Genomic DNA, 24,164 nt, shown 5'->3' on the forward strand with positions numbered 1-24,164 from the left:
GCAGCTAAATGATATCAAGAGCCAGGCATTTGGCATGGCTGAATGCTATCATTGTATCCTGATTCTACAGGCTTCCCCTTCAGATGACAGTAGGAAAAAAAAAAAGTGGTAGCTTCTGACTGTCTTGTCTTCTGTGAAGGCTGGAGAACAGGCTTTGGGAGGTGGAGTGTTGTGGCCCTCTCTGCAGACTCTTAAACAGTCCTCTTCTTCAACTAATAGAAGAGCAAAATATCATCTTCATGAGCAATTATGAAATGCTTTATAATTTAACACCTTACTCTTTGTTTTTATAAAATACATTTAAAGGGAAAGGGAGATCTCCTGGTGGGTAAAGGCACTTGTCACCAAGCCTGAGGAACTAAGTTTTTCCCTGGGGACCCACATGGTAGAAGAAAACTGATGCCTGAAGTTGTCCTCTGACCTCCACACTTATCCCATAGCGCATTCTTACTCATGCGCACATATGCGCGCGCTCACACACACACACACACACACACACACACACACACACACACACACACACACACACACACACACACACAATAGTTTTTTGTGGTATACATATATGTATGTTTGCACATATGTGGATACGTATGTGTACATGGGTGCTTGTACTTGTGGAGGTCTGAGACTGGTGTTAGGAGTCATCCTTAATGTTCTTCCACTTTATTCAAGAGTTTTTCAGGGGAACCTAGAGCTCATTGATATGGCTGATCTGGCTAGCGAGCTTTCTCTGAGGAGCCCCTCTGTATATATTCTTTCTTTTACTCCCTATTATTTTCCTGATCCATACTTCATGAAGCTTTTAAATTGGCACTGCTTAAATTTGGGGGAAGAGTTAGAATTGTGAAATAATGATTAGACTGTCCTACCAAATTACATAGTACTGTGGCACAGTTACTGAATCTATTACACAGCAGGTGATTGTAACCAGCCTCATGGGCTTATTATATAGTTCAGATGGGAATGTGTATAATTATGTTGAGTAAACTAGAAAACATTACAAGAAGGATGCTGCTTGTGACAGTGGGTTCTTGCATCTAGGTACAATGAAATTTAGTAGTAGTTCATATTAGTATGTTTGTATTTGAAACTTATTGAGAATTATTGCAGGGCTTTAATTCTGTTTGTACTTTGAAAACTTTTCATCTAGGGCATAATGAAGGTACTCTGGCAATGAAAGAAGGTGAAGTTCTGTACATTATTGAGGAGGACAAAGGTGATGGATGGACAAGAGCCCGGAGACAGAATGGCGAAGAAGGCTACGTTCCCACGACATACATAGATGTAACTCTAGAGAAAAACAGTAAAGGTGCAGTAACTTATATCTAAACTAACCAGGCATCTTTGTGCCATGTACAACATAAAGTGACAACACATTCCACAGGTCAGAAAAACCAAAAAGTCAAGGGCATCCTGATCTATTGTTCACTATGTGAGCTGAGTGCAGGCCTGATCAGAGAGATGAGAATATTGCCACAAGAAACTCTCTTTGACGCCTTCCTGTTGAAGTGATGTTGGTGTGGAAGCTTAATTGATGCCTTTTGCTTTCTGTCCTGCCTAAGTGTGTGTAAAGGATGTGTGCTTTTTCTGCCTTATAAATAATAGATTGGACTATTAGGCAAGAATCGTAGGTAGAATGTCCCCTGACCCCTTCACTTGAGAAACAATAGTGACTGTTGAATTGAAATAGACAAACTTGCTCTGAACTGCAGAGAGCTGATTCCTAGGAGCACCCCAACCTAGGACCTTAAATTTATAGCGTCAGGTTCTAGGAAGAAAAGTAATACTTGGATAATTGGGTAAATAACAGTCATTGTCCTTGCTATTCTTAACTTGGTTTCCTAAAAAAAGAAAGTGAATATCTGGTATATAGTCTATTTAATTTGAGCTCATCACAGCATCACAGGATAAATCACCTGGTGGAGCTTGTATGCAAATAAAACAGCTTTGAGACCTGAAAATATTTTCAGGTTTACTGGTAATTTTCAATGATGTACAAAGTTCATTCCAAGTTAATCTTAAACTTGTACTTTTCACTTGAAAATGTCTTTTAGGAAAATTACATTAGTGCTTATTTAGCATTTGGCAGTTACTTGTAGGAGAAATTGAACCTAATTCAATGAAGATAGAGGGCAGTCTGGAATGGAGGAAAGTGCTGGCAATGTTTACTCTTACAGGAGAAACAATTTTTTTTCTACTAAGATGAAAGAAGACCTCTGTACCACCATTGAGGGCTTCATTTTAGTGGGATCGTCGACTGTCAGAGTAGATTCCATTTTTCCAATGTTTTGCCACAAGCATCTGTTGGAATCATTGTCCAATAAAGATGTAGAGTGTAGTTGTTATGTGGCCACACCCTAGTTCATTGAGTGGGAAGTAGAGGGAGGAAGCAGTAACACTGGCCTTTGCTTATCTTATGTTTCAAAGTTGACTGGTGTTTTTAGTAGCTGACTATGAAACACTTTTAGGAACATTTGGGACGGACACTTTAAACTGAATGCCCCTTTTGGTCTTACCAAAGGTCTTCAGTAATTGTTTTTTTCTTTTTCCTCCTGGACTGCAGGTTCCTGAAGAGGGTTTCTGAGGAAATGGGCAAGATGTTGAAGGAGGTTACATGCAGCTGCTTTTGGGGGGAGGGTATTAGAGTTGTCAGGCTCAAAGAGAAAGTGAGAGAAGCGAGTTGCATGACTGCATGCAGATTTTTTTTTACTAACTTCATTAGCATTTCCATACATTAAAAAAAAATCATTATAGAACCAGTCCTTAAATTCCTAGTTCACAGTTCACATGGAAGAAGGGGGAAAAGCCAGCAATGGCTGACCTCTTTTTTCACTTATTTTGCTGAACCAAATCAGAAAGAATTCAGAGCTGTCTTAAACTTTGTCTTACTTTGAGCTGTCCCAATAGGACTGTCTTCATCCAGCTCTGTTTTAATTGGCTTTTAGACCCGTCGTCTGTTAGAACCCTTGCCATATGTCAGTGTCTGCCTGCACCACCTCCGTGCTTGCTTAACATCCTGTTGCATGTCTAGAGTGATCTGGGCTTAGATTTTTCAGGCATGTCTTTGTAATCCCCTGTTCTTGTCAAAGCCTCTGTTTCACTTTGCATTTGTAGTGCAAATCACTTTGTCAAACATCTCAGCACTAATGTTTCCATCTTAGTATTTGTGTATGCTGCTAAAACTTCCCCACTGCAAACATTCCAGTTTTGGCATTATGAAGACATAACCTGAAGTATTTATGATAAGAAAAAGAAAACATCTCTGCTCTAGCCTACAGCCCAGTTAAAGAACTCTGTGAAATGTGACATACCTTCAGCACCTCAGTCTGGGAAGATTCTAGTCAGCACTGAAGTCCTGGCATAATAAACACAGAGGATACGCACCACCGAAAGGACTGTTGTCAAAAGTCAGCTGCTTCCATTCAATGCTGCCTTAAACTTGAGTGCCTAAATCTGTTGATTGCCAACACTACCACTTCAGTATCCCACAAAGGGCTTTATGTGCCAGCTCAGTGCTCCTCCTCTAATTCTGCGGCACCGCCGCAGCTGCGATGTAGCCTCGGTAGGTGGCTTCTAGAGCTCTACCATGTGCAGTGGTGCATCTTCAAATTTATGCATCAAACTAAAGACCTGTCCGAGTCCATTTTACTTTCATCAGTATACTCATGAGAAGTTGGATGGACCTTCCCCTATTGTCTTTTAACGGGGTGATGACGATCTCATTTGATTATTACAATGATAGTCTGTTTCCAAGTGATGCTTTTGTTTGAACCAGATAAAATTTAGTGAAACTTTGTAATGATCTATGTGCACTTTTACTTGTAAAATGGAAATTTCTGTATGTTTATACTTGTAAATATAATTGTCGTTAGTGCTCTCGTGGCTCATGTTGTCCTGCCTCACATTTGTGATTCTGTTAATGACTTGTATCTGAACTAATTTCTTAGTGGTCTTGTAACGTGGGTGGGTGGGGTGGGAGGGTTATTTGTACCACTGAAGTTCCATTAATTTGGTTCTTTACTGTTTTGAGGGGAGAAAGAGAATGTGAAATGTTAAGTGTATTATTGGATTTCAAGCAATATTTTAGAAACTGTCTGACTGCTTTAATAATTTTTCCCAGTGCTATTTGAATCATACTACCAGTTATACTAAAGCTGAATGACAATTGTGTGAACATTAATGCCTTCATAAGATCAAGTACACCACTGTTATGCAGCTGACATAGTGTATCACCTTTGAGGCTAGTAAACTATATAGTTTTAGATATTAAATCTCGTTACAGGGTTATTTATAGAATGTGATATTATTCTATACTGACAGACTACATGAAGTAGTTTTAAAAAGTAGTGCTATTTTTGTTTCAGAAGTTAGCAATGAGAGGGAAATGTAAATGGCTGTGTTTGTCTTCTGTACAAAGCCTGAAGGGCTTATGTTTTTTTTTGACTAACAATCACAGAGGGCAAAGTTCAAAGCTTTCTTGGAAAGACTTCTTTTCAAGCTACCATGTGTTTTTTCTAAAGCTTGGATTTGCTTCCATAGGAGGCAAGTTCCTTTGTGTGGAGTAGTACAACCTTTGTATGGGTTATAGCATTTGAAAAAGACACTTGTACTTGCACAGTTTAAGTCATTCTTAAATCATTCTTAAACTTTGAACATGTGAACTGTCTAAAAGAAATCTCTTAATTTTCACTCTTTGTGCATATATTGATTTCTTAATGGTAAAATGCCTTGTTTATGATAGTGTTCTCTGTTGAGAATATTTTCATGGAATAAAACAATCTTTTCATGTTCAGTTAAGTTGTGTACTTATCTTTTTACTGTTTGAACCAAAGAGATGTGATATTTCTGTTAAGTGTGGTAGAGTTCAGGTAACTCAGAGTGTGCACCTAGTTCCTAAAGTGGGACAGTCTTTGGGAGAAGCATTTTTTGTCATTTCATTCTAGCTTTTAGTTTCTCCCAAGCTTTGCTAAAAGAAAGAATAGATGTTTAATCAGAGTGAATTTAAGTCAGGTGCAATAATCTGAGTTTATTTTTATTCAGCGGTAGCCATGTGGCACAGACTCCCCTTGTCCCCATCTTCTCCCTGCATCTGTAAGAGCTGTGCCTGAACCACATGGTCTGATCTGGCCACTGCACATGGGCCAGCATTTCCTTCCTGACTAGTTGCACAGCATCCATGCTTCCTGGGAAAAGAAAATGCATGGAAAGAGAACATTTGCTGCCAGTAGTGACACAGTAGTAACTTTCAGCAGTATTGTTTCAGAAGAGTCACTTCTTAAAAAGGCAAGTAAGTACTCAACCATTACTTTAGGTCTTCAGAAGCCCCAAGGGAATAAAGTTTCAGGAGAGATTCTGAGTGAGAGGCTGGAATTTTTAAGATGAGGAAAATTGAAAGATAAGGTCTGAGTTTGGAGTAGATACATACAAAAAAAATGAAAACAGCAGCAAAATACTTCAAATATTACAGCTTCAGAAGTTTTTTTGTTTGTTTTAAGGGTGCGGGGGTGTCCAAGAAAATAAAGGTTTCTAACTATCTGGAAGGAAAAGGAGCCCAGTCCTTGTTAGAAGGATGGCACTGTATTAGGGTTCTCTAGAGGAACAGAACTGATGGGATGCGTCTATAATACTGACAAAATGTGATTCAGTAGAGTGGCGTTATAGGCTGTGGTCTGGCTAGTCCAACAATGGGCAGCTCAGTGGAGAGGCCAAGAATGCAAGTCTTGCAGTGGATGTCTCTCTCAGCAGGTCTTTTGTCTCTGTGGGGATACTGAAGTGGTAGGCTCTAACACCATTAAAGGAATGCCTCAGCAGCAGGAGAGCAACTTGCCAGTGAGAGTGAGGGCAAGCAGGCAAAAAGCAAAAGCTGCTTCTGTGTCCTTTATGTGGGCTGCCACCAGGTGCAGTCCAGATTTTGGTTGGGCCTTCCAACCCCAAATTATCCAGAGTTTTAGGGTGAGTCTTCCCAGATCAAATGATCCAGTCAAGAAAATCCTTCATTGCTGGGCCCAGCTGCTTGTATTTTAGTGACTCCAGATGTAGTCAAGTTGACAGTCATTGTCTGAAGCTATAGAGAACATAGGGAATAGAAAGACACCAAGAGATTGGGAAATGGGCAAATGTGAATTTTAGAGAATAACTTCTGGAACTTTTGAGAACAACCCTTAAAGGTACTGCATGATATCACCCGTTCAGGAGAAATTTAATAGGAAACTGACTTAAGTTCTTAAGAAACTAAAGCCTCATTGTCTGGTACAGATGAGGTCTAAAACACATACTGCCTTGATTTTCAGCACCAGTGTGACAAGATTTGTCATTTTTGTGAGATGGTACAGAGAACGGGAGCTTTTTAACAAGCTGCTTTGGTAACCCAGAATGTCAACACTGAGGAGAGTTTCTAAGGAAAATGTGTCTGTGTGGGTTGTGAGCCACACTGAATAGTGGAGGAGAAGCACCATCGCTACCTCTTCCGTGAAGAACCATGGTCTTGAATTTGAGTTTTCTGAAATGGTTCCTCTTTTTGTTTTTTTCTTCTGGTACCTGGACCTGGATTCTGTAGAGGGCTCTGTGAGCAGAGCCAGTGTTCATGTTGTGTGCTTTCATGCGTAGCTGCAGTGAGTGCTGCATGTTGAAATACTCCATCCTACTCAGTGGAAGGAATAACTCAGAAAAGTCATAAAGTGAAGCCTGTGAGTCCCAGCTCCTGTGGTTCAGTCCTGGAAGTATAGCCGGCAGCACATGTTACTGAGCGCTTCAGGTGTGAACACTGGACACAAAGCTAAAATTTACTGTGGTCTTCTGTTACTTCACATGTTGACTACACTGGTAACATAAACCTGTGGATGGGAGGAACCCTACTCTGTTCACCCCACAGGGAAATTCCTGTCCTGCTCAAGGGCCAAAAGGCTGGATATCAGCTTGGATTGCAGTAATGCCTCCTTAGGATGGTCTTAAATTTTTTGCCTTACTTGGTAACTTAATCTGTGCAGTGGAGGGAGGACCCACCTTGTGCATTTCAGGTATGTGGAAAGGGACTGTTGTCTACTTGAAAAAGTGCTTTTTGGATGATGCAGCACAGCTGCCATGCTCTCCTCTGCTTTGTTGGACTCAAGAATATTCTATGTGTCTCCCTCTGCTGACCTGCTGAGAAGACCAAGTTGCCGTGACTCAGAACTGATTTGCCCAATGTGTTTGTCTTCAGCCTTCTTTCCCGCTGGCATTTGTCCTGCATCACAGCAGCTGTTTGACAGCTCGATGGCTTCCTGGTTGTCTAGTGTAAAAATGCATTGTGTGTGAAATGAGACAGGACTCAAGCAGATGAGTAGTCTCCATCTCCCCACCCTCTCTCCACTTTGCTGTGTTCTGGCCAGAGTCAGCACTGAGGTGGTATATGCTATCTGGAGGAATTACTGCATGACTCCTCTCAGCTGCCAGACAGCGCATTAGTAAATTCAGTTCAGAGAGGAAGTCACTGGAAAAATGCCCTTCCCTATATGGAGTCACAGGAGGCCATTCCTTGTGCTGACTGTTGAAAACTGGAGTCCACTACCCATTAGAGAAACAAAGGATCTGAACATTACTGGCAACTTGGAGTACTTTTATCTTGATACTTTTATTATGTAGTTTATTGGAAAAGTAAAAGAACTCGTTTTATGTGGTTTGTACATGGTTTTATATACTTGTGTATTATGGTTATAATGTATTAATATCTCACTTGTTACATACTTTTCAGTATTCCTATGCCTTAAGATTGATTTTCACCCAAGGTTCTTTGTGAGATTATCTACAGACATGCATAGTTCATTTTACCATGTATAATACACTATTATATAAATACACAATGTACCCATCATTTTGCTGGACATTTTTCTATTTCCTGAACTTTAAACAGTGTTGCTTGAGAATATCCATGTTCGTATTTACCGACACAGGAGTTTCTCTGAAATATACACCTAGAAGTGGAATTCCTAATTTATATGTTTGTGGGGGTTTGAGTGAGAATGGTCTCCATAGACTCATGTATTTGAATGCTTGGTGCCTAGTTGGTGGACTCTTAAGGAAGTATTGGAGATGTGGTACTGCAGATGGGCTTTGAAGTTTTCAAAAGTCCACTCCAGGCCCAGTCTCTCTCTCTGCCTACAATTTATGGATTGGATGTGAGCTCTTGGCTACTTCTAGCATTATTCCTCTTGCCTGCCACCATGATGCCTCAGGCTATGGTGGTCATGGACTAACACTCTGAAACTGTAAGCCAGCCCCCAATCAAATGCTTTCTTTTATAAGTTACCTTGGTCATAGTATCTCTTCACAGCAACAGTAACTGAGACAGTGTTAAATTTTCAGTTTAAAAGGTAATGCCACATTTAACCTCCAAAGTTACTACTGTATTTTTACATTTTAGTAATTTCTGTGTAAGGGTTATGTGTTCTACATCCTGACCCACTCTTGTGATTCAGGCTTTCTGATCTGTCAGTTCAAAAGATGTCAAATTCATTGTAGTTGTTTACTATATTTCCCTTTCTGTGACAAGTCCATTTTTATCTTTGCCCTTTCTTTTCCTTTGGTTGGTTACCTTTCATGGGAATTCTTACTGTGTTGAGGATGCTAATTGTATCATTTGTTGGTTCTTGTAAACACAGCAGCTAGATATGTAACATAGATGCCTAGTTTAGCTCAGACATTCTTATGGGTTGCATTTATTGAAGGCTTGCCTGGTGCTAAAAGGTTCTTAGATTGTTGGTAGGATCCAGTTCTTTGCTGAACTCTGACCAAAGGTTTACCACATTGACTTCTCTCCTGGGACACAGCAGTGTGTAGCGTCTTACAGTGAGTGGTCCAAGAGAATGATGAGCCATGATGGAGGTAGAAGTCCTTTAGTACCCTAATCTCAGGTGTGGAATAACATTCATTACATTTGTCCTATGCTTGTGATCACAATGACCAACCCTGGCATAGTGTGAATGGAACAGTACATGGTTGTTAGTAGCAGCAGGGAACATTGGGGCCTGCTCAGAGTGTCTGTCATACCAATCTTTTGTTAGTTCTATGTGTTTGTGATGTCTAGTTCTTCCCCAGTTTTTTGTTTGTTTGGTTTTGGTTTTTCAAGACAGGGTTTCTCTGTATTGTTTTGGAGCCTGTTCTGGCACTCGCTCTGTAGACCAGGCTGGTCTCAAACTCACAGAGATCTGCCTGCCTTTACCTCCCGAGTGCTGGGATTAAAGGCGTTCGCCACCACCGCCCGGCTCCCAGTTATTGTTTTGATGTTCATTTTAAATCATATCAACTACCTGTTTGTAACTACTACTTTAAATATACTATAAGAAAACTCTTAGTTGGATTGGAGAGGTAGCTTAGCAGTTAAGGTCATGAACTGCTCTTGCAGTTGATTTCTTAGCACCCAACATCAGGCAGCTCACAACCACCTGTAACTTTAGATCCAGGGATCAGATGCTCTCTTCTGCCTTCTGTGGGCATACATTCAAGTGCACAAACCACCCCCACCACACACACACACACACACACACACAACACACACACACACACACACACACACACACACAGAATTCATTATCTAAAGTAAAAAGGATATTTTGTATTCTGAAAGTGCTGTCATTTTTGCCTTTTACAGGTAGGTTAATTCATCTAGGTTTTCATTGTAGTTTTACACAGAACAACTTTTTTTTTTCCACTGCTGCAGTTTTAATCAAATAAGAGGAAAAGGTGACATTCCCAAGTACCAAACCTTGAGCAAGGAACACAAAGGCCCCAGGGTGGGCAGGGCTCTGTTTGGCACAGCACCATTTTCACTAGTGTACCCCCTACCCTGCAACCGCATTAGGACCTGCAAACTTTTGTGATGCTCTTGGCCAGCTGTGTCTGGCAGTCTCAAGGGCTGGGTGTTAAAGGAAACAAGCAAAGGCCTGGTGCTGGTTTACAGGTCTGCCAGCTAAATCAAGATCTCAGATTGGAGGAGGAGCTCTATCTGGATTACCTCTGTAACTCAGACCCACAACTGACTACTATTTAAGTGGTAGGGCTCTTAAGGCAAGGCAAAAGAGAGCCTCCAGGACTCCAATCCTTTGCTTTATACTGAGATGTTGAGAAAATACCTTTGCCCTTGAGTCAGCACCTCTGAGGAGCTACAGAAAACCAGAGTGAGGGCCCTTACTCCTCACACCTTCTGCACTGGGGGCTCAGTTGGTACCGCCGTCTTTCCCCCGATGCTTACGGCTTAGGCATAGACTCTGAGTAGGAGGCCAGTGAAGACCACAGCCACTCCCAGTCCCCCCACCGCAGTGACAGTGTGGCAGTAGAGGAGGCAGGAGAGAATGATGGCAATAGCCTGGCGGAAACAGCAGCTCCAAATTGTCCAGAAGATGAAGATCTGACCAAAGACAGAGCAGATGGAGAGGAGGGCATGGAGTGTAAACTCACTGTGCCGTCCCATGAAGCAGGCTCCCTCCAGTAGTGGGCCTACTGTGAAAAGACAGGAGAATAAATTGACCCCAAACATCATCTGTACTCATGACATCTTATAGGCAAACAGGGCATCCTGCTTGTTTGAGGTGAAGCTGTCAAAAGCAATGTAGCCTGTCAGTAGACTCAAGCCTGAGAGCTTGGTGGCTGGAGAGCTTCGGGGCTCTGGTCCACAAGACAGCAGAAACATGCTAACTCCAATAGAGACGAGGCCAGCAGTCAGGTATTCACAGTGTCCATAGCTTTGTCTAGACACCAGCTTTGCCATCATCATGACAGGAGTCATCTTGGCCAGCACCTGGGTAGAAGCTGACAAACTTAAGTGCTTCATATTGGCACCAGCTGCTCCGCACATTTGACAGACTGGCATCAGTACATGGGTGCCCCATGACGGGGTTGTTTGCATTGGACACAGTAGAGACCTGCCACGCTCAGTGCCAGCATGTGGTTTATTAGCATTAGGAAATGTGAGTCCGTGAAATGCTCACCTGGTGATGTGGCTGTGGCCCCATAGTTGCCGGCCATCACTCTTAACTGCAGTATACCCCAAGTCAGATAGGACACCTGGAGCCCCGAGGCACAGAAGATCAGCTTCAGGACCTACCAAGAGGGAGTACCATCCGCCGCCTCTGTTCTAGGAGCCAGTAGAACCTCATCAGATACCTTGGACTCATAGCCAAACACACAGACCTTCACCAAGGGAAAGCAGAGATCCTGCCTGTCTCCAGGCAGTTCTTCGTCTTAAGTATTGCACCAGAAGGTAGCCAGGTACCCTAAGACTGGCATAGCCAGCAACATAAAAAAAAAAAAAAAAGTAGAACCACAGCTGTGTCCAGGACTGCAGAGGGACTTCCAGTGATTCCACCTGCTCGCAAAGATGGGAGCGTGGCGAGCACCACTACTGCCCACCACCATCTGGCATCCATGGCCCAGCTGCGTGGAGCGGAAGTCCCTGGGCTAAACGCTCCCTCAGCTCCCTCTGCCACCTGCTCCAGCAGCCCCAGAACCACTTTTTTGTTTGTTTGCTGAGCTAGTTATTTAAGAAGTTGAAGAAGTCTTCCTCCTCCCTCACCTCTGAGTAGTACTGTTGCCTTCATGTGTTTAAGTCCTAACAATAGTTTGAGTTGTAGCTTCATAGTGAGCTTTTATATCTAGCAAGACAAACATGTATCTGTCAAGTAAGCTACACCAACCTTCGATCACAATAAATCGATATCTTGGTTTTGGTATTTTAAAGTTTTGCTGTCAAACCTGTATGGGGAGAACAGGGGCTGCAGAACCTCACTGAAGGTTACAGGTTTTCTTCCTGAAGTTGTATGCTGAGACAGGCATGTTTTGTGGTTATTGTTAGGTGTTGATTTGCCTGGATTAAGGGATACCTAGAACATTGGAGGGAAAGTATCTTTACTAGTTATGTCTGGGGTTGTTTCCAGAGACTAGCGTGTGAGTTGGTGGGGAAAATTCAATTTCAGTGTAGATGGGCACTAGTTGGGCCTCGAGCCGAGACAGAACATAAACACAGGAACAGTGGATGCTTTTCCTGCCCTTGAGCTTAATGACTCTTTTTGGCCTTTGGACTCCACTACTGGTAGCATAGACTCCCAGGGTCCTGGGCCTTTACCCTGGGCTGAAAGTTCCACCATCGGTTTTCCTGATTCCGAGGCATTTGGAGTTGGACTGAGCGAGGCTATAGCATTCCAAGGTCTCCAGTGTGCAGGTGGCCTGGCATAGAACTTTTTAGTCTCCATAATCATGTAAGTAAATCCCACCCCACCCCCCTTTGCTATATAAATTTCTTGGTTCTGTGTCTGGAGAGCCAGAATATATCTGGTAACCAGTTAGTAATCCTCCCTTTTGCTGGTAGATGTTCCCCTCAACCCATTTTAATAAGTAGGATCCCCGTTTACTGGAACCAATTCAAGTCCAGCTCCTCCAGGACACTCTTCCATTCATTGGGCTGACTTTAGCGCCTGCTTTCCTTCAGGTCTACCTTCAAATTGACTTTGATTTAGGTTTGTTGTACCTTTTGGGGTTGAGGAGGGGAATGTTCCAAGAGTTTCTCTACAATACTATTGAGCTCAATATTAACAATTATTTAGTGTTCTTTTGTGAAAGAGCTTTCTAAAGGTATGTTGCCCACAGCAGATGTATACCCTGCCCAACAATTGGCAAATGCAGGTCGGACCTGGTAGCGCATGCCTGTAATCCCAGCATTTAGGAGGTGGAAGCAGGAGAAATAAAGTTCTAGGTTATCCTTGGCTACACAGTGAGCTGGAGGTCAGCCTGAGCTACATGAGACCATTTTGCACAAAAATGCTGGGGATGGTGGGGTTTGGCTGAATGACTCAGTCTACAAAATTTCTGGTGTATAAGCATGGGAACCTGTGGTAATATATTATGATATATTAAAGCTTTCCTGAGGATTCAGAAAAGCAAAATCAGCCACAAGCCATAGAAGCCAGGCACACACCTGTAATCCAAGCAGCCAGAAGCTAAGAGGTAGTGGTACACACCTTTAATCCTAGGACTCAGGGTTAAGAGATAGATGGATCTCTGTGAGTCCAAGGCCACCCAGATCTACACAAGAGTGAATCAGTCTAAAAGAAAATTATAACTCACACCTTTAATCCCAGCAATGGAGGGTTATAAAAGACAGGAGCAAGGAGTCAGTAGGAGGCATTCATTCTTTCTCCAGACATGCTGAGGAGAGGTTACAGTCTGAGCCTTGGTGAGAGCTCATGGAGACAGAATCAGCTATTCAGCCTGAGGTAGAGGTAAGAAGCTAGTGGCCAGCTGCTTTGCTTTTCTGATATTCAGCTTGAAGTTTGAACCCTAATATCACTCTCTGGGTCCTTTCATTTTTCTTGTTATAGGGACCTGAGTAGAAAGCTAAGCATGGAGACTATCATCCCATTGTAGTCATGGAGACAGGTGCCCAACCATTGTATCCAAATAAGCCTCAGGTACAGTGAAAGACTATCTTAAAAACATTGTTTTAAAAAAACAATAGAGGAAAACACTCAACAGTGACCTCCACCCTTCTCATGCAAACAAGCACACCTGCTCACAAACAAGCACATACAATGTGCACAAATACACACTAATGCAATAGATAACACCTTTAAAACGTGGCAAGCTCTTACAACTCTAGGTTGTAGTAATGGGATATAGTCTAAGATTTGAAAATAATAGTGCCATTGTGTTAAACTGACCACAAATAGCGTCTCATACTTGGTGCTAGTAGGCAGATGTGCTGGTTACTCTTTGACGCAGAGAGTTACACAGGAAGAGGGAACCCCGGTTGAGGCATTGTCTTCATCAGCCCACTACAGATGGTGCTTCCTCAGGCAGGTGGTCCTGAGTTGTGTAAGAATGCAGAAGCAGGAAGCAAGGCAGTAAGCATCAGTCCTCCATGGCCTCTGTACCAAGTTCTAGCCTCTAGGTTCCTGCATTGAGTTCCTACCCTGGCTTCCCTTGTGGATGAACTCTAACCTTAAGTAATAATAAACCATTTCCAACCTCTTTGTTTTATCATAGCAACAAAAAGCAAACTAGGACAATGCATTTAAGATGGCCATGTTATAGTGTAATATCTATAACCAAATCAGTCAGCCCTCCAAGTCTATTTAATTTTGTGAAGAAGCCTTCATGACTTGTTTTATGACCATAAAACTTGTGATTTAAATACTTAAAAGATAAACAAGCCAGGTGTGGTGGCACATGCCTTTAGTCCCAGCCCTTGGAGGCAGAGGCAGGTAGATGTCTTGTAAATTCAAGGCTAATTGAATTTTATGGTTTATATGGTGAATTCCAGGACAGCCAGGACTACATAGTGAGACCCTGTCTCGAAAAGAAGATAGGAAAACAAATAGTTGATTATTTGGTAGTTGGTGGGAAAATATTTTAAAATCTTATATTCCAAATTTTTCACAATGGAAAAAATGGAGAGTCTATTTAAATACTAAACAGTATTATTTTGGGGGAAGCCAGAAACCTAGACAATTAGCCTGTAAGATTTGTGTATTTAGCAGCTGGAGGAAACGATTAGTTCATATGTCTTTTCTATATATTGTAGTTGATTCAGAGTATAGCAAATACTGTATATTCTAAAAGTGTTAGGGTTTGCCTTCACATGGAGATTCTGAGTTCATTTGGATGGTGGAATGTTCCCTAAACATTTGTGTATTTGGGAAGGTCACAAAGGTCATTGAACCTTTAGGAGGTGGAGTCTTCTGGAGGAAATATGTCACTGGGGGTGGGCTGTATTTATAGCCTCACCCTACTTCCTGTTCTTACTCTTCCCTGTGTGTAGATGCTACCATGATGTTCTCTGCCCCTCTAGAACCATAAAAGCCACAACAAACCCTTTCTTCTTCAAGTTGATTTGGGTGCAACAAAAAGTAACCAACAAAGGAATTAAGGGATCCCGGAAGAACTATGAATAGACAAGCATTGCGGCAAGTGTGTCTCAGAAGGCTTTCCAGAGGAGCCGATGTGATAGACCACTTGTGTCATGAAGTAGCATGGCAGCTGATGGCTCAGCTCAGTCCAGTTGTTAGCAAGCACTTGGAGCTGGAACCTAGGTCTTCCTTTAGCTCACTATTCATTCTGTCTTTGCAGCAAACCCTTAGATTTGCAAATCACTTTTGTTAATTTTGGTTTAATATGGAGATAGGGAGGAAAGTTCCTTAGAATCCAGGAGTTAGAATTGTCATGCTAAGGTAAGTCAATATTAAATAGACAGGACACAATCATTTCACAAAAAAAGATATATTTCCACTCATGGCTATTTACAGTTTCATATTCAGAGAATATCATATAACTGATACCTTCTGCAATGTTTCATGCTTTTCTTTTAAATGCCTCTATTTACATTTATATGACATGGAATTAAAACTAAGATGGTCAAATACCATGATATTAAACAACCAGCAACATAGCTATGTCTTCTTAAATTTGCTGATCAACATTAGCAACAGTTATCTTAATAATAAATTACCATTTATTTAAAAATCAGTAGTAATTTTAAACAATTCATAAATTCATAAATAAGTATGCTCTGTGCAATTTACACATTTAACACCCTGTGGATATTAAACGCTCGTATCTTGTTAGATTTGCACATTATTTATCAGACCATAAATAAGCATTCCGAGCCAGACTGGAGAAGTTTCAGGTAAGGCCTCAAGGTCTTCTGGGTGGTTCTCAGAGCTCGGCCTGCTTCACCGAGGGAGGTTCCAGTTTCCGTGAGAGGGCGGTTAAAATCTGGTTGAACTTCTCGTATCTCTCAGTCTGGTTGACTTCAGCACCCTTGCTGCCCCACAGCAATCGCATCTGAAATTCAGTCTTCAAGATTTCACTCATTTCTTCATCCGGTTGAAAATCTAATCAAAATAAAACAGGTAAGTTCGGTTCTGCCTCAAAAAAGTGAATGAAAGCCTTCCTATTTTACAGTAGAATTAAATGAACTTCCTCCTCTCTGAGTTCTAAAAACTGCTTCCATAGAAAAATGTAGGATGACATCATTTGGCCAGCTTTAAAGAATCCACAAGCCTGTGTCCCCCGGTGAGTGTTGGCTGGCATCTTGTCTGGATTTGTTCCTAACAATTTTACTTGCCATGTGATTCAACTATGTAAGCTGTAAGATTTGATTGATGCTAGTAAATTTATAGATACTTTATTCAGCTTAGAAAGTTCCCTAGTACTCCAGACAGCCAGTCTGTTCCTGCCCCGTCCTAGAGAACCGCTGATGAGCCTTGCTGCTTTAGAAGTCTGATAGAAGTGGAAACATGTGATAGGTTGTGCAGTCAGGGCGCTTTCACTTCGTGTCATGGTTTTCAGATTGTTCTGTGTGTGGCATGTTAGCAATAACACATCCATTTAATTGCTGATTAGTAGGCGTTTATAATATATGGACATATCAGATTTTGTTAACCCATTCACTAACTGATGTACTGTACATGTACAAGCCCGAGTATGGATGTTTATTTCTATAGGGTCATATGGTAAACCTGTGCTTATTTTGAAAGAACTAGTCATAACCTTGTCAGTTTTATATTCACTCATAATATATGAAGATTTCAGTGTCTTCATGCCTGGTTTTTATCAATAGTCTTCATTAGAGCCACTCTGGGTATCTCACTGCATCTAAAGTTTCAATTCCTAAACAATTTTTTCCCTAACAGTTCTGCATCTTCTCTGAGGTGGCGTCTATTTAAATTACTCATTTGGGGTTTTTTTGTGGGTTTTGTTTTACTTGTTTATTTTGGTTTTTTGAGGCAGTGTTTCACTGCTGGACTTACACTCAAATAGACCCACCTGTCTCTGCCTCCCAAGTTGGAGTTAAAGGTGTGCTCTGCCACCGCCTGCTACTCCTTGTGTTTCATGAGGTTTTTAAGCTGTAAGTTTTTCTCCTAAGATACAGGTTTAATTGTATAGCTTGCTTTTTTACTTAATGTTTTGAAGAGCAAAAATTAAAAATCATGATTAATTAGTGTTTTTGGTTAGGCTTTATACTTTTCTTCCTGCCAGGGGCATCATGCGATTCTTTTATATTTTATTACAGAACCTTTTTATACTATAAAGTTGAAAAATATAAGAGCCAAGTGATTTGCTACATAGGTTAGCTTCTTTAATATGTAACATCCAGTGTCATATATACTAGGTGCTTTAATAGCTATTGAATTGTATACTTTAATTATGAGTCACATGCCAAACCTGAGGACCTTGTGTGACTGCACATGTGTGTGAAAGTAAGGAGCCGTCTACCTTGTTTTTCTGAGACAGTATCATTGGCCTTGAACTCATCAAATAGGCTATGCTTGCTGCCAATGGGCCCTAGGGAATCCTCCTGGGTCTCCACATACGCTAACTACCATGTCTGGCTTTTTCATGTGGATTTTGGAGATGGATGTCAGGTCCTCTTTTGACTGAGCCATCTCCCTAGCCCCTGAGGAATCTGTGAGGAAAGTCAAGAAACAAGTATATGGTACCCACAATGCAGAGTCTAGTACTAACATGTAGCTCTGAGGTAACAATATTCTATTAAAATGAGATTGATAGGCCCATTTTTGTCCCACACAGTATCTTGAAGGGTCTGAAAAATTAGAAGCCTTGGCTAAAGTTCTTGGTCAAGCACTTGATTTCTAAAGAGGCTGTCTTCCTTCAGCTCTGCAGCCCATCCTCCACATGTCACCAAGGTGACTCAGTTTAACCCCTCCCGAGCTACAGCCCCTCCATCTTCAGTGCAGTTGGCCTTTCTTCAGGTCAAACTTTACACCAGTGCAGACTTAAGAAGTGGACTCCCCACTCTTCTGAAGCTCTCCCAGAATCCGGGGTTCTACTCTCCAGGTAGAATTCCTAGTTCAACCCATCACTGCTTTCTGGCAAACGACTTTAATGTCTTAATCATCAGTAAAGGGGGCTGAGGAAATAGCTTACTTGGTAGAATGTTTGCCTAGGATACATGAAGCGCTGGGTTCAATCTCCAGCACTCAAGTCAGGCATGTGGTGTATGTGAACCTGTAACCCTGGCTCTTGGGAGGTGGCAGCAGAAGGATGAAGTTCTAGGTCACCCTTGGCTAGATAGCAAATTTGAGGCCAGTCTTGGATCTGAGACCCTGCCTCACAAACAGTACAACTGTAACTGGAATTTCTTTTCTTCTGGAAGTTATCTCCACATGCTGCCCGTCTGAGCAGATCCCTTTTCCTGAGTGTCCCATGGCATGCTCTGCACTTGCCACTGTGTGCTCAGCTACCTTTTTAGATGCCTCTAAGCACCTTGAGGATCAACCACTTAGCTCGGTGCAGCACAACACCACACCTGTGATGAATGTTTATCAGTCAGTCCGAGAAGCTGCTTCCTTCTACAGAGCTTAAGGACGTTCAGTTTACACAGCCCTTTCAGCATGTGTGGGCACATGGAGCACCTGGAGCAGGGATAACGAGGAAGGAAGAGGAGCACAGACAATGAAGTCTAGATGAAACACCTTGTGGCGACTACTGCCTTCCCAGGTGCTAATGGTGGGCATTCTTCTTGACTCTGCCTTTCATTTTTTCTAACCCTTGATAGAACACAGAAGAAAAGAAATACAGGACATAGTTTGGGGATGAATTAGAATAATGATAATAACACATATATGGAAGATAGCTCAATCAGTAAAGTGCTTGCTGTGTAAGTACAAGGGCCTGAATTCACTCTCCACAATGCACTTTAAAAAGCTGGGCATTAACAGTTGACAAATGGGGCATCATAGCATGAAAAGGCTCTGACAGAGGGTTAATACCCAGAATATACAAAGAGCTTAAAAAGCAGAGTCAGGAAGACAAATGACCCAATTTTAAAAAATGTGCTATGGAGTTCTGAAGAGAAGAAACGAAAATGGCTAAGAAACACCTTTAAAAAGTGTTTGCTATCTATCCTTAGCAATTAGGAAAATGCAAATTAAAACTACTTTTGAGATTTCATCTTACCCCATTACCCTAGTCAGAATGGCAGGGGAAAAAAAAAGCTTTCAAGGATTGAAAAACTCTTATTAATCAATGTTGTTCAGTGTTGGCAGAATTGCAAAATAGTGCAGCCACTATGGAAATTGGTGTGAGGAATTCTCAAAAAGCTAAAAGTAGCTCTACCATATGAGCCAGCTACACCACTCCTTGTCCTATGCCCAAAGTGCTTGACTTCCTATTACATGGATACTTGTTCAGTTGTGTTCGGTGTGCTCTGTTCTCAATGGACAGAACTAAGAAATACTATTCTGAGAGGAGTAACCAAGACGCAAAAAGACAAACGCCTCGTGAAAAGAGACCAGGGTAGGTTGTGTGGGGGCTCTAGAGGTGCTATGAGGGGAAGGGGAGCTTTATCCCTTCTCTCACTCTGTTCCCAGTTGAAACATAGTTTGTTTACTAACGTTAGTATATATGTTTAATTTAAATAAAGTTAGGCAATTGCGGGTGATAATGCTCCCTCCCAAGAGCCATAGTCAGTGTAACAGAAACCCCAGTGCTAGGCATAGGAAACCCCTTGTTGAGTCTTTGGCCAAAAGACTCCGAGAACTTGGTGAGACCCTATTGTTGAAGATACCACATACTTGAGACACAGGACCTTGAGGGATGGAGCTGGGACTGACCTGGAGGCCTCCCTGAGGACTGGCTCTCCTAGCATCTCAAGGTGCTGTGCAAGCTGCCTAGGATGAGATTCAATTAAAGTCCTACTCAGCTTTAAAGCCTGTGAACCACAACCATGACTGTTACAGCAAGCTATCTCCAAGGGGTCTTGGGGGTAACCAACAGCATCTAATTGGATTTAAGGCCCACTCAGGAGGAGTGGTACTGTAAACCTAGCCAAGTACCTGTGGCTAATGAGGTCAGAGGAGAGCACACTACCACTTTCCTAAACCAGTATAATTCCCAGCTGCATTCCAAACGTCTACCTTATACTCACCGATAGGTGTAGCTCAACCCACTCATCAAAGCAGCTGCTGTGCAGCAGATGGCAACCATCACAGAACTCTCCAAGTGGTCAAAATGCAGAGGACAATTTACAGTGAGTTGCCCATCTCTCACTTGGTAAATCCACACCCAATCTCTACACCTAAAGCTCAGGGGAACATCAAGGAAGAGGGTGTGGAAACAGTGGACCAGCCAGAGGACCAAGATACATGCTGAGGCACTGTCTTGTACATATGATAGAAGCTGCGCCCGTGAAATGTCAAAAATAGGTCATCTAAACTACACCTGTACAATGGCAACACGAGCTGACAGCCGGAAGTAGATAGAGGAGATTTTACAAGGCCCCACCCCTAGATGATGTGCTCTAGGTAATGAATGACTGCTGAGAGAAGAATCAGTCTCCTCAAGGGACAAGCTCCCTGATGTGTTACCCAATCCCAGTTGGCCGTCCCTAAACACCTATACATATGAACAACACTAAGTGGACTGTGTGTGTGTAACAGTAAGTAAAGTGGTCTACACAGGGAGACAGGAGGTGAAGGTAGGTAAAAGTGTACATACCCATGACATTCTCAAATTTTTTTTTTTTTTTTTTTTAAATCTGGGCATGGTTATCTGAGATGGCTCGGTGGTCCAGAATGTGCACCACTGTTGTAGAGGACCTGAGTTTGGCGTCTAACACCTATGTCAGGTGGCCTACAACTGCCTGTAACTGGCTCAACAGGATGCCACCTCTGGCCTCCCTGGGCACCTTCACTCATGATACATACATACATACCTACATACAGATATACATATAATTAACAATAGTTTTTAAAGCCAGGCATAGTAGGTACCTCTAATCCCCATGCTGGGGAGACAGAGATGGAAGGATCCCTGCCACTTGTTGACAGTCAACCTAGCCTCCATAGTTAAGTTCCATGCCAGTAAGAAACACTGACTCAAAAAGAGTGGTGTGTGGTGCCTGAAGAAGGACATCTGAGGTTGGCCTCTGGCCTCCACACAGGTATAGTGTGTGTGTGTGCATGCGCGCGCACAGTGAAACCCGTTTCTTTATACTTGCGTGCTCTTAGACATTATTGAAATAAGAAGTAATGACCAATGGTATAGGAAATGAAGTGTTCACACCTTAATTTCATCTCCTTGGTCATTTTTCTGAGGGCATCCATGCCCTTTCTTTTATTCCTTCATTCTAATCCCCCCAGAGAGAAGATTCCAGAAACAAGTTCCTACCTGCCAGGATCCTCTCAGCATTCATCCTGTAGCTCTCTGAAGCTTCAGCCATGAATCTGGCTGTTGCCAAGTGGTTCAGCATAATTTCACAGCTCTCGTCGTTTTTTTCCCACATGTCAGTTCCTTCAAAAGTGACAGCCTGACGTTCCATCAAGGTCACTAGAGGCATCAGCAGTGGGACTGATACACTGCTTGGTGGGACATACTTGGACTCTGAGGAACAAGGAGGAAAGTTCCATATCAGGTTTTGTTGACAGTTAATCACAGGCCGACTGGTAGTCTGTTTCATGTAGCAACTGCAGATCTGGACATGCAATGCCATTGTGTGACTATAAAACTGGAGGGGCCATCATCAGCCTTGCCGATGACAGGGTCTCATCACTTGCCTCGGCGTTTAAAGCGCTGGCAATAGAACAGAGACTGCTTAAGGAGCAGTCTGCGCTCCTGTGCTCACCTCTGCCTTCGTGCAGGGCTTTGCTGAAGGGCTTCAGCTGCTTTTCATAGAGGACGGCTGTTTGGGTGTAGTGGTGCCGTAGAGCAGTCCATGTTTTTTCTAACCTTGTGATCTGGAAGAAGCAAAGCCTGTTGTTTCAGAGAGCCTCTTTTAAAAAAATCACCTTTCTGTTACATGTTGGAGTAGGTGATAGATGTGTATAGCAATGTCAGAAGCATTCTCGAGTTGAGAGAAAAAAACGTAACCCCTCTACCCTGTGTCCGCGTGGTTCTGACGACCCATGCCACAGCTCTTAAGTGCTTGCATGTGTGTCTATACACACTTTGAAAAAAACAAAGGCCTAAAATAACTATAGTTATTTTGTGTGTGAGAGTGGGTGACTCCAAGAAACTTGTAGGAAGGGCACTTAATTTGTTCAGCATCTTGCTTTTAAGGTGGTCACTCTTTTTAATGAAGGAAATTATGTGCCAAGCATGCTCTGATTCCCAGGACACATGACTGCAGCCATGTCACTCGGTGGCAGGGATGGATGTTTATGAGCACCTGGCAGGATTTCAGAGATCATCTGTGTCTAGGAAACGGCCCAGATAAAGACCCAGCTGTGTTGACGCTGCTGGTCTGATCCGGTTTGCAGGCCTCGACTCTACTCCTCAAAGTTCTCCAAGCACTCACACAAGGGAAGACAGCAGATCTCGCTTCCCTGTAGGAGGCCCACTGTATTTGATTCTCTACTGAAAAATAAAATCCAACATCTGTCAATGCAGACAAAGTCAGAGGCTGGACCTGAGACATTCTGCAGGGACGCAGGCGACAAGTGAGAGAGCTGGACATCTGTCTTAAGTAACTGGAGGAAGATACTTTGGGACAGTCTAGGACAGTGATTCCCAACCTTCCTAATACTTCAACCCTTAATACAGTTCATGCTGTGGTGACCCCAACCATAAAATTATTTTCATTGCTACTTCCTAACTGAATTTTGCTACTGTGATATAAATATCTGATGTACGGGATATCTGATATATGACCCTTGGGAAAGGGGTCACTACCCACAGGTTGAGAACTGCTGGTATAGGGATTCTCTGATGTAAGTTCCTTCAATGCCTTGGTTTCCCCAAGTCATTACCCAAACTGCCCACATTCCTGATGACCCAAATGGATGCAGCCACTGGCGTGCCACACACTGGAGCATGGTCTCTTGTCCTAACTGGTTCTTCAGGAATACTGCTTGTTAGTGGGGCTAATTCTTGTTATTATACATCAAACCTGAGATGTGGACTATCAGCAGTTACCAGTGTTTTTATAAACAGAGCCAAAATAGTAGGGACAACACTCTTGGCTGCCTCCAACGAAGGCAGCTTTCACTAAAATTCAGTTTATCTTTAGAGACTGGCGGAAGCAGTCAGCCATACATGGTGCAGATGAACAGAACTCTGCATAGCATTGAATGCTTACTTGTGTGGAAGGCTGCACAAAGCCAGTATCTCACCTGAGGCATCTCTAGGGCTTTCATGATGGCTGAGAAAGAGTAGAGGTCTCCCATGGCATCTTTTAGTTCCACTGCTACCTGGATGATCTTATTGAGGGTACCTGCTCGGTTCTCCAAAGTACCTGTGCAGCCAAGAATGTCCACAGCGATGCCAATGGCCATGGTGTTGTGTCTAAGTGAGAGAAGACCAAGGGTCAGGCTTAGGTCAACAAGATGAGGAGACAATGGCCCTGATATCCGAAAGCAGGGTTATACGTGTGCCACTGGCTGGGAGCCTATTTGGAAAGCTGATCTCAGTAAAGCTCATCCCACACCAGGCAGAGGATGCATTATGGATTCAGGAAGTAAGATGCCCTTGGACATGACCAGGTTCAGCCCTGCACATGGGAATGTAAAGAGGACCGCGGATGCATGTGGCTACATGCTCCCTCTCCTACCATGAGTAGTCTAAGGAGATACCAAGTCCCCCAACAAAAAGGGGATGCTACCCCTGACAAAGACTGGGCACCACTTAGGAATGGAAAAGACAAAGAGAGAGAGAGAGAGAGAGAGAGAGAGAGAGAGAGAGAGAGAGAGAGAGAGAGGATATAATTGATCCAGGAAGATGTCATGGGTCTTAGAACAAGAGCAGGAGAGAGGAGACAAGAACGGTGTTCTGCAGCCCCAGTACAGATACCACAGAATTTGGAGAGGTGGACAAAGACTGAAGGACAGGCAGGAATTCACTGTAAGGTCAGACCCTAATAAAACAAAGCATCCACTCCCCCTACTCCATTCTCCCCTTTCTCACCCTAAACTACATGGGTCAAACTCACAGACTTAGGGCAGGAAACAGGGTGACTTCCCCATGACAATGGGGACCCTATGAACAGGGTTACTCAGAGGCAGGAAGCTCAGACAGTGACCTCTTTCTTTCCCTCTGTAAATCTAAACCCAGGAATTTACTGCACTGGGTCAAAATACTCTTAATTTTTTAGGCTACTATGCAATTGCTGGAGGTAAATCTGTAGCTATGATTCCTAAGATACCATGTGCCTTTGAAACTCCAAGATCACAATGTTCTGA

General features: G+C 42.7%; 2 protein-coding genes and 1 pseudogene across 3 annotated transcripts in view; 1 reads left to right on the plus strand and 2 right to left on the minus strand.

Moving 5' to 3' along the window:
* Positions 1-4,800, plus strand: part of Fnbp1l (formin binding protein 1 like) — a 73,873-nt gene extending 69,073 nt beyond the window's left edge. The window contains exon 16 of the mRNA XM_027395644.2: positions 1,154-4,800. Within this exon, the coding sequence (XP_027251445.1) occupies positions 1,154-1,332 (179 nt within the window). The 3' untranslated portion in view covers positions 1,333-4,800. The remainder of the gene's footprint in view (positions 1-1,153) is intronic.
* A 5,371-nt stretch (positions 4,801-10,171) lies between these two features.
* LOC100758522 lies at positions 10,172-11,402 on the minus strand (annotated as a pseudogene).
* A 3,828-nt stretch (positions 11,403-15,230) lies between these two features.
* LOC100758812 (BCAR3 adaptor protein, NSP family member) overlaps positions 15,231-24,164 on the minus strand; it is a 110,500-nt gene continuing 101,566 nt past the window's right edge. For both annotated transcript variants that reach the window (XM_027395642.2, XM_027395643.2), the window contains 4 exons: positions 23,100-23,271; positions 21,614-21,725; positions 21,160-21,372; positions 15,231-15,860 (listed from right to left, as the gene is read on the minus strand). In XM_027395642.2, the coding sequence (XP_027251443.1) occupies positions 15,682-15,860; positions 21,160-21,372; positions 21,614-21,725; positions 23,100-23,271 (676 nt within the window). In that variant the 3' untranslated portion in view covers positions 15,231-15,681. The remainder of the gene's footprint in view (positions 15,861-21,159; positions 21,373-21,613; positions 21,726-23,099; positions 23,272-24,164) is intronic.

The sequence above is a fragment of the Cricetulus griseus genome (genome assembly GCF_003668045.3).
Source record: "Cricetulus griseus strain 17A/GY chromosome 1 unlocalized genomic scaffold, alternate assembly CriGri-PICRH-1.0 chr1_0, whole genome shotgun sequence".
Classification (NCBI taxonomy): domain Eukaryota; kingdom Metazoa; phylum Chordata; class Mammalia; order Rodentia; family Cricetidae; genus Cricetulus; species Cricetulus griseus.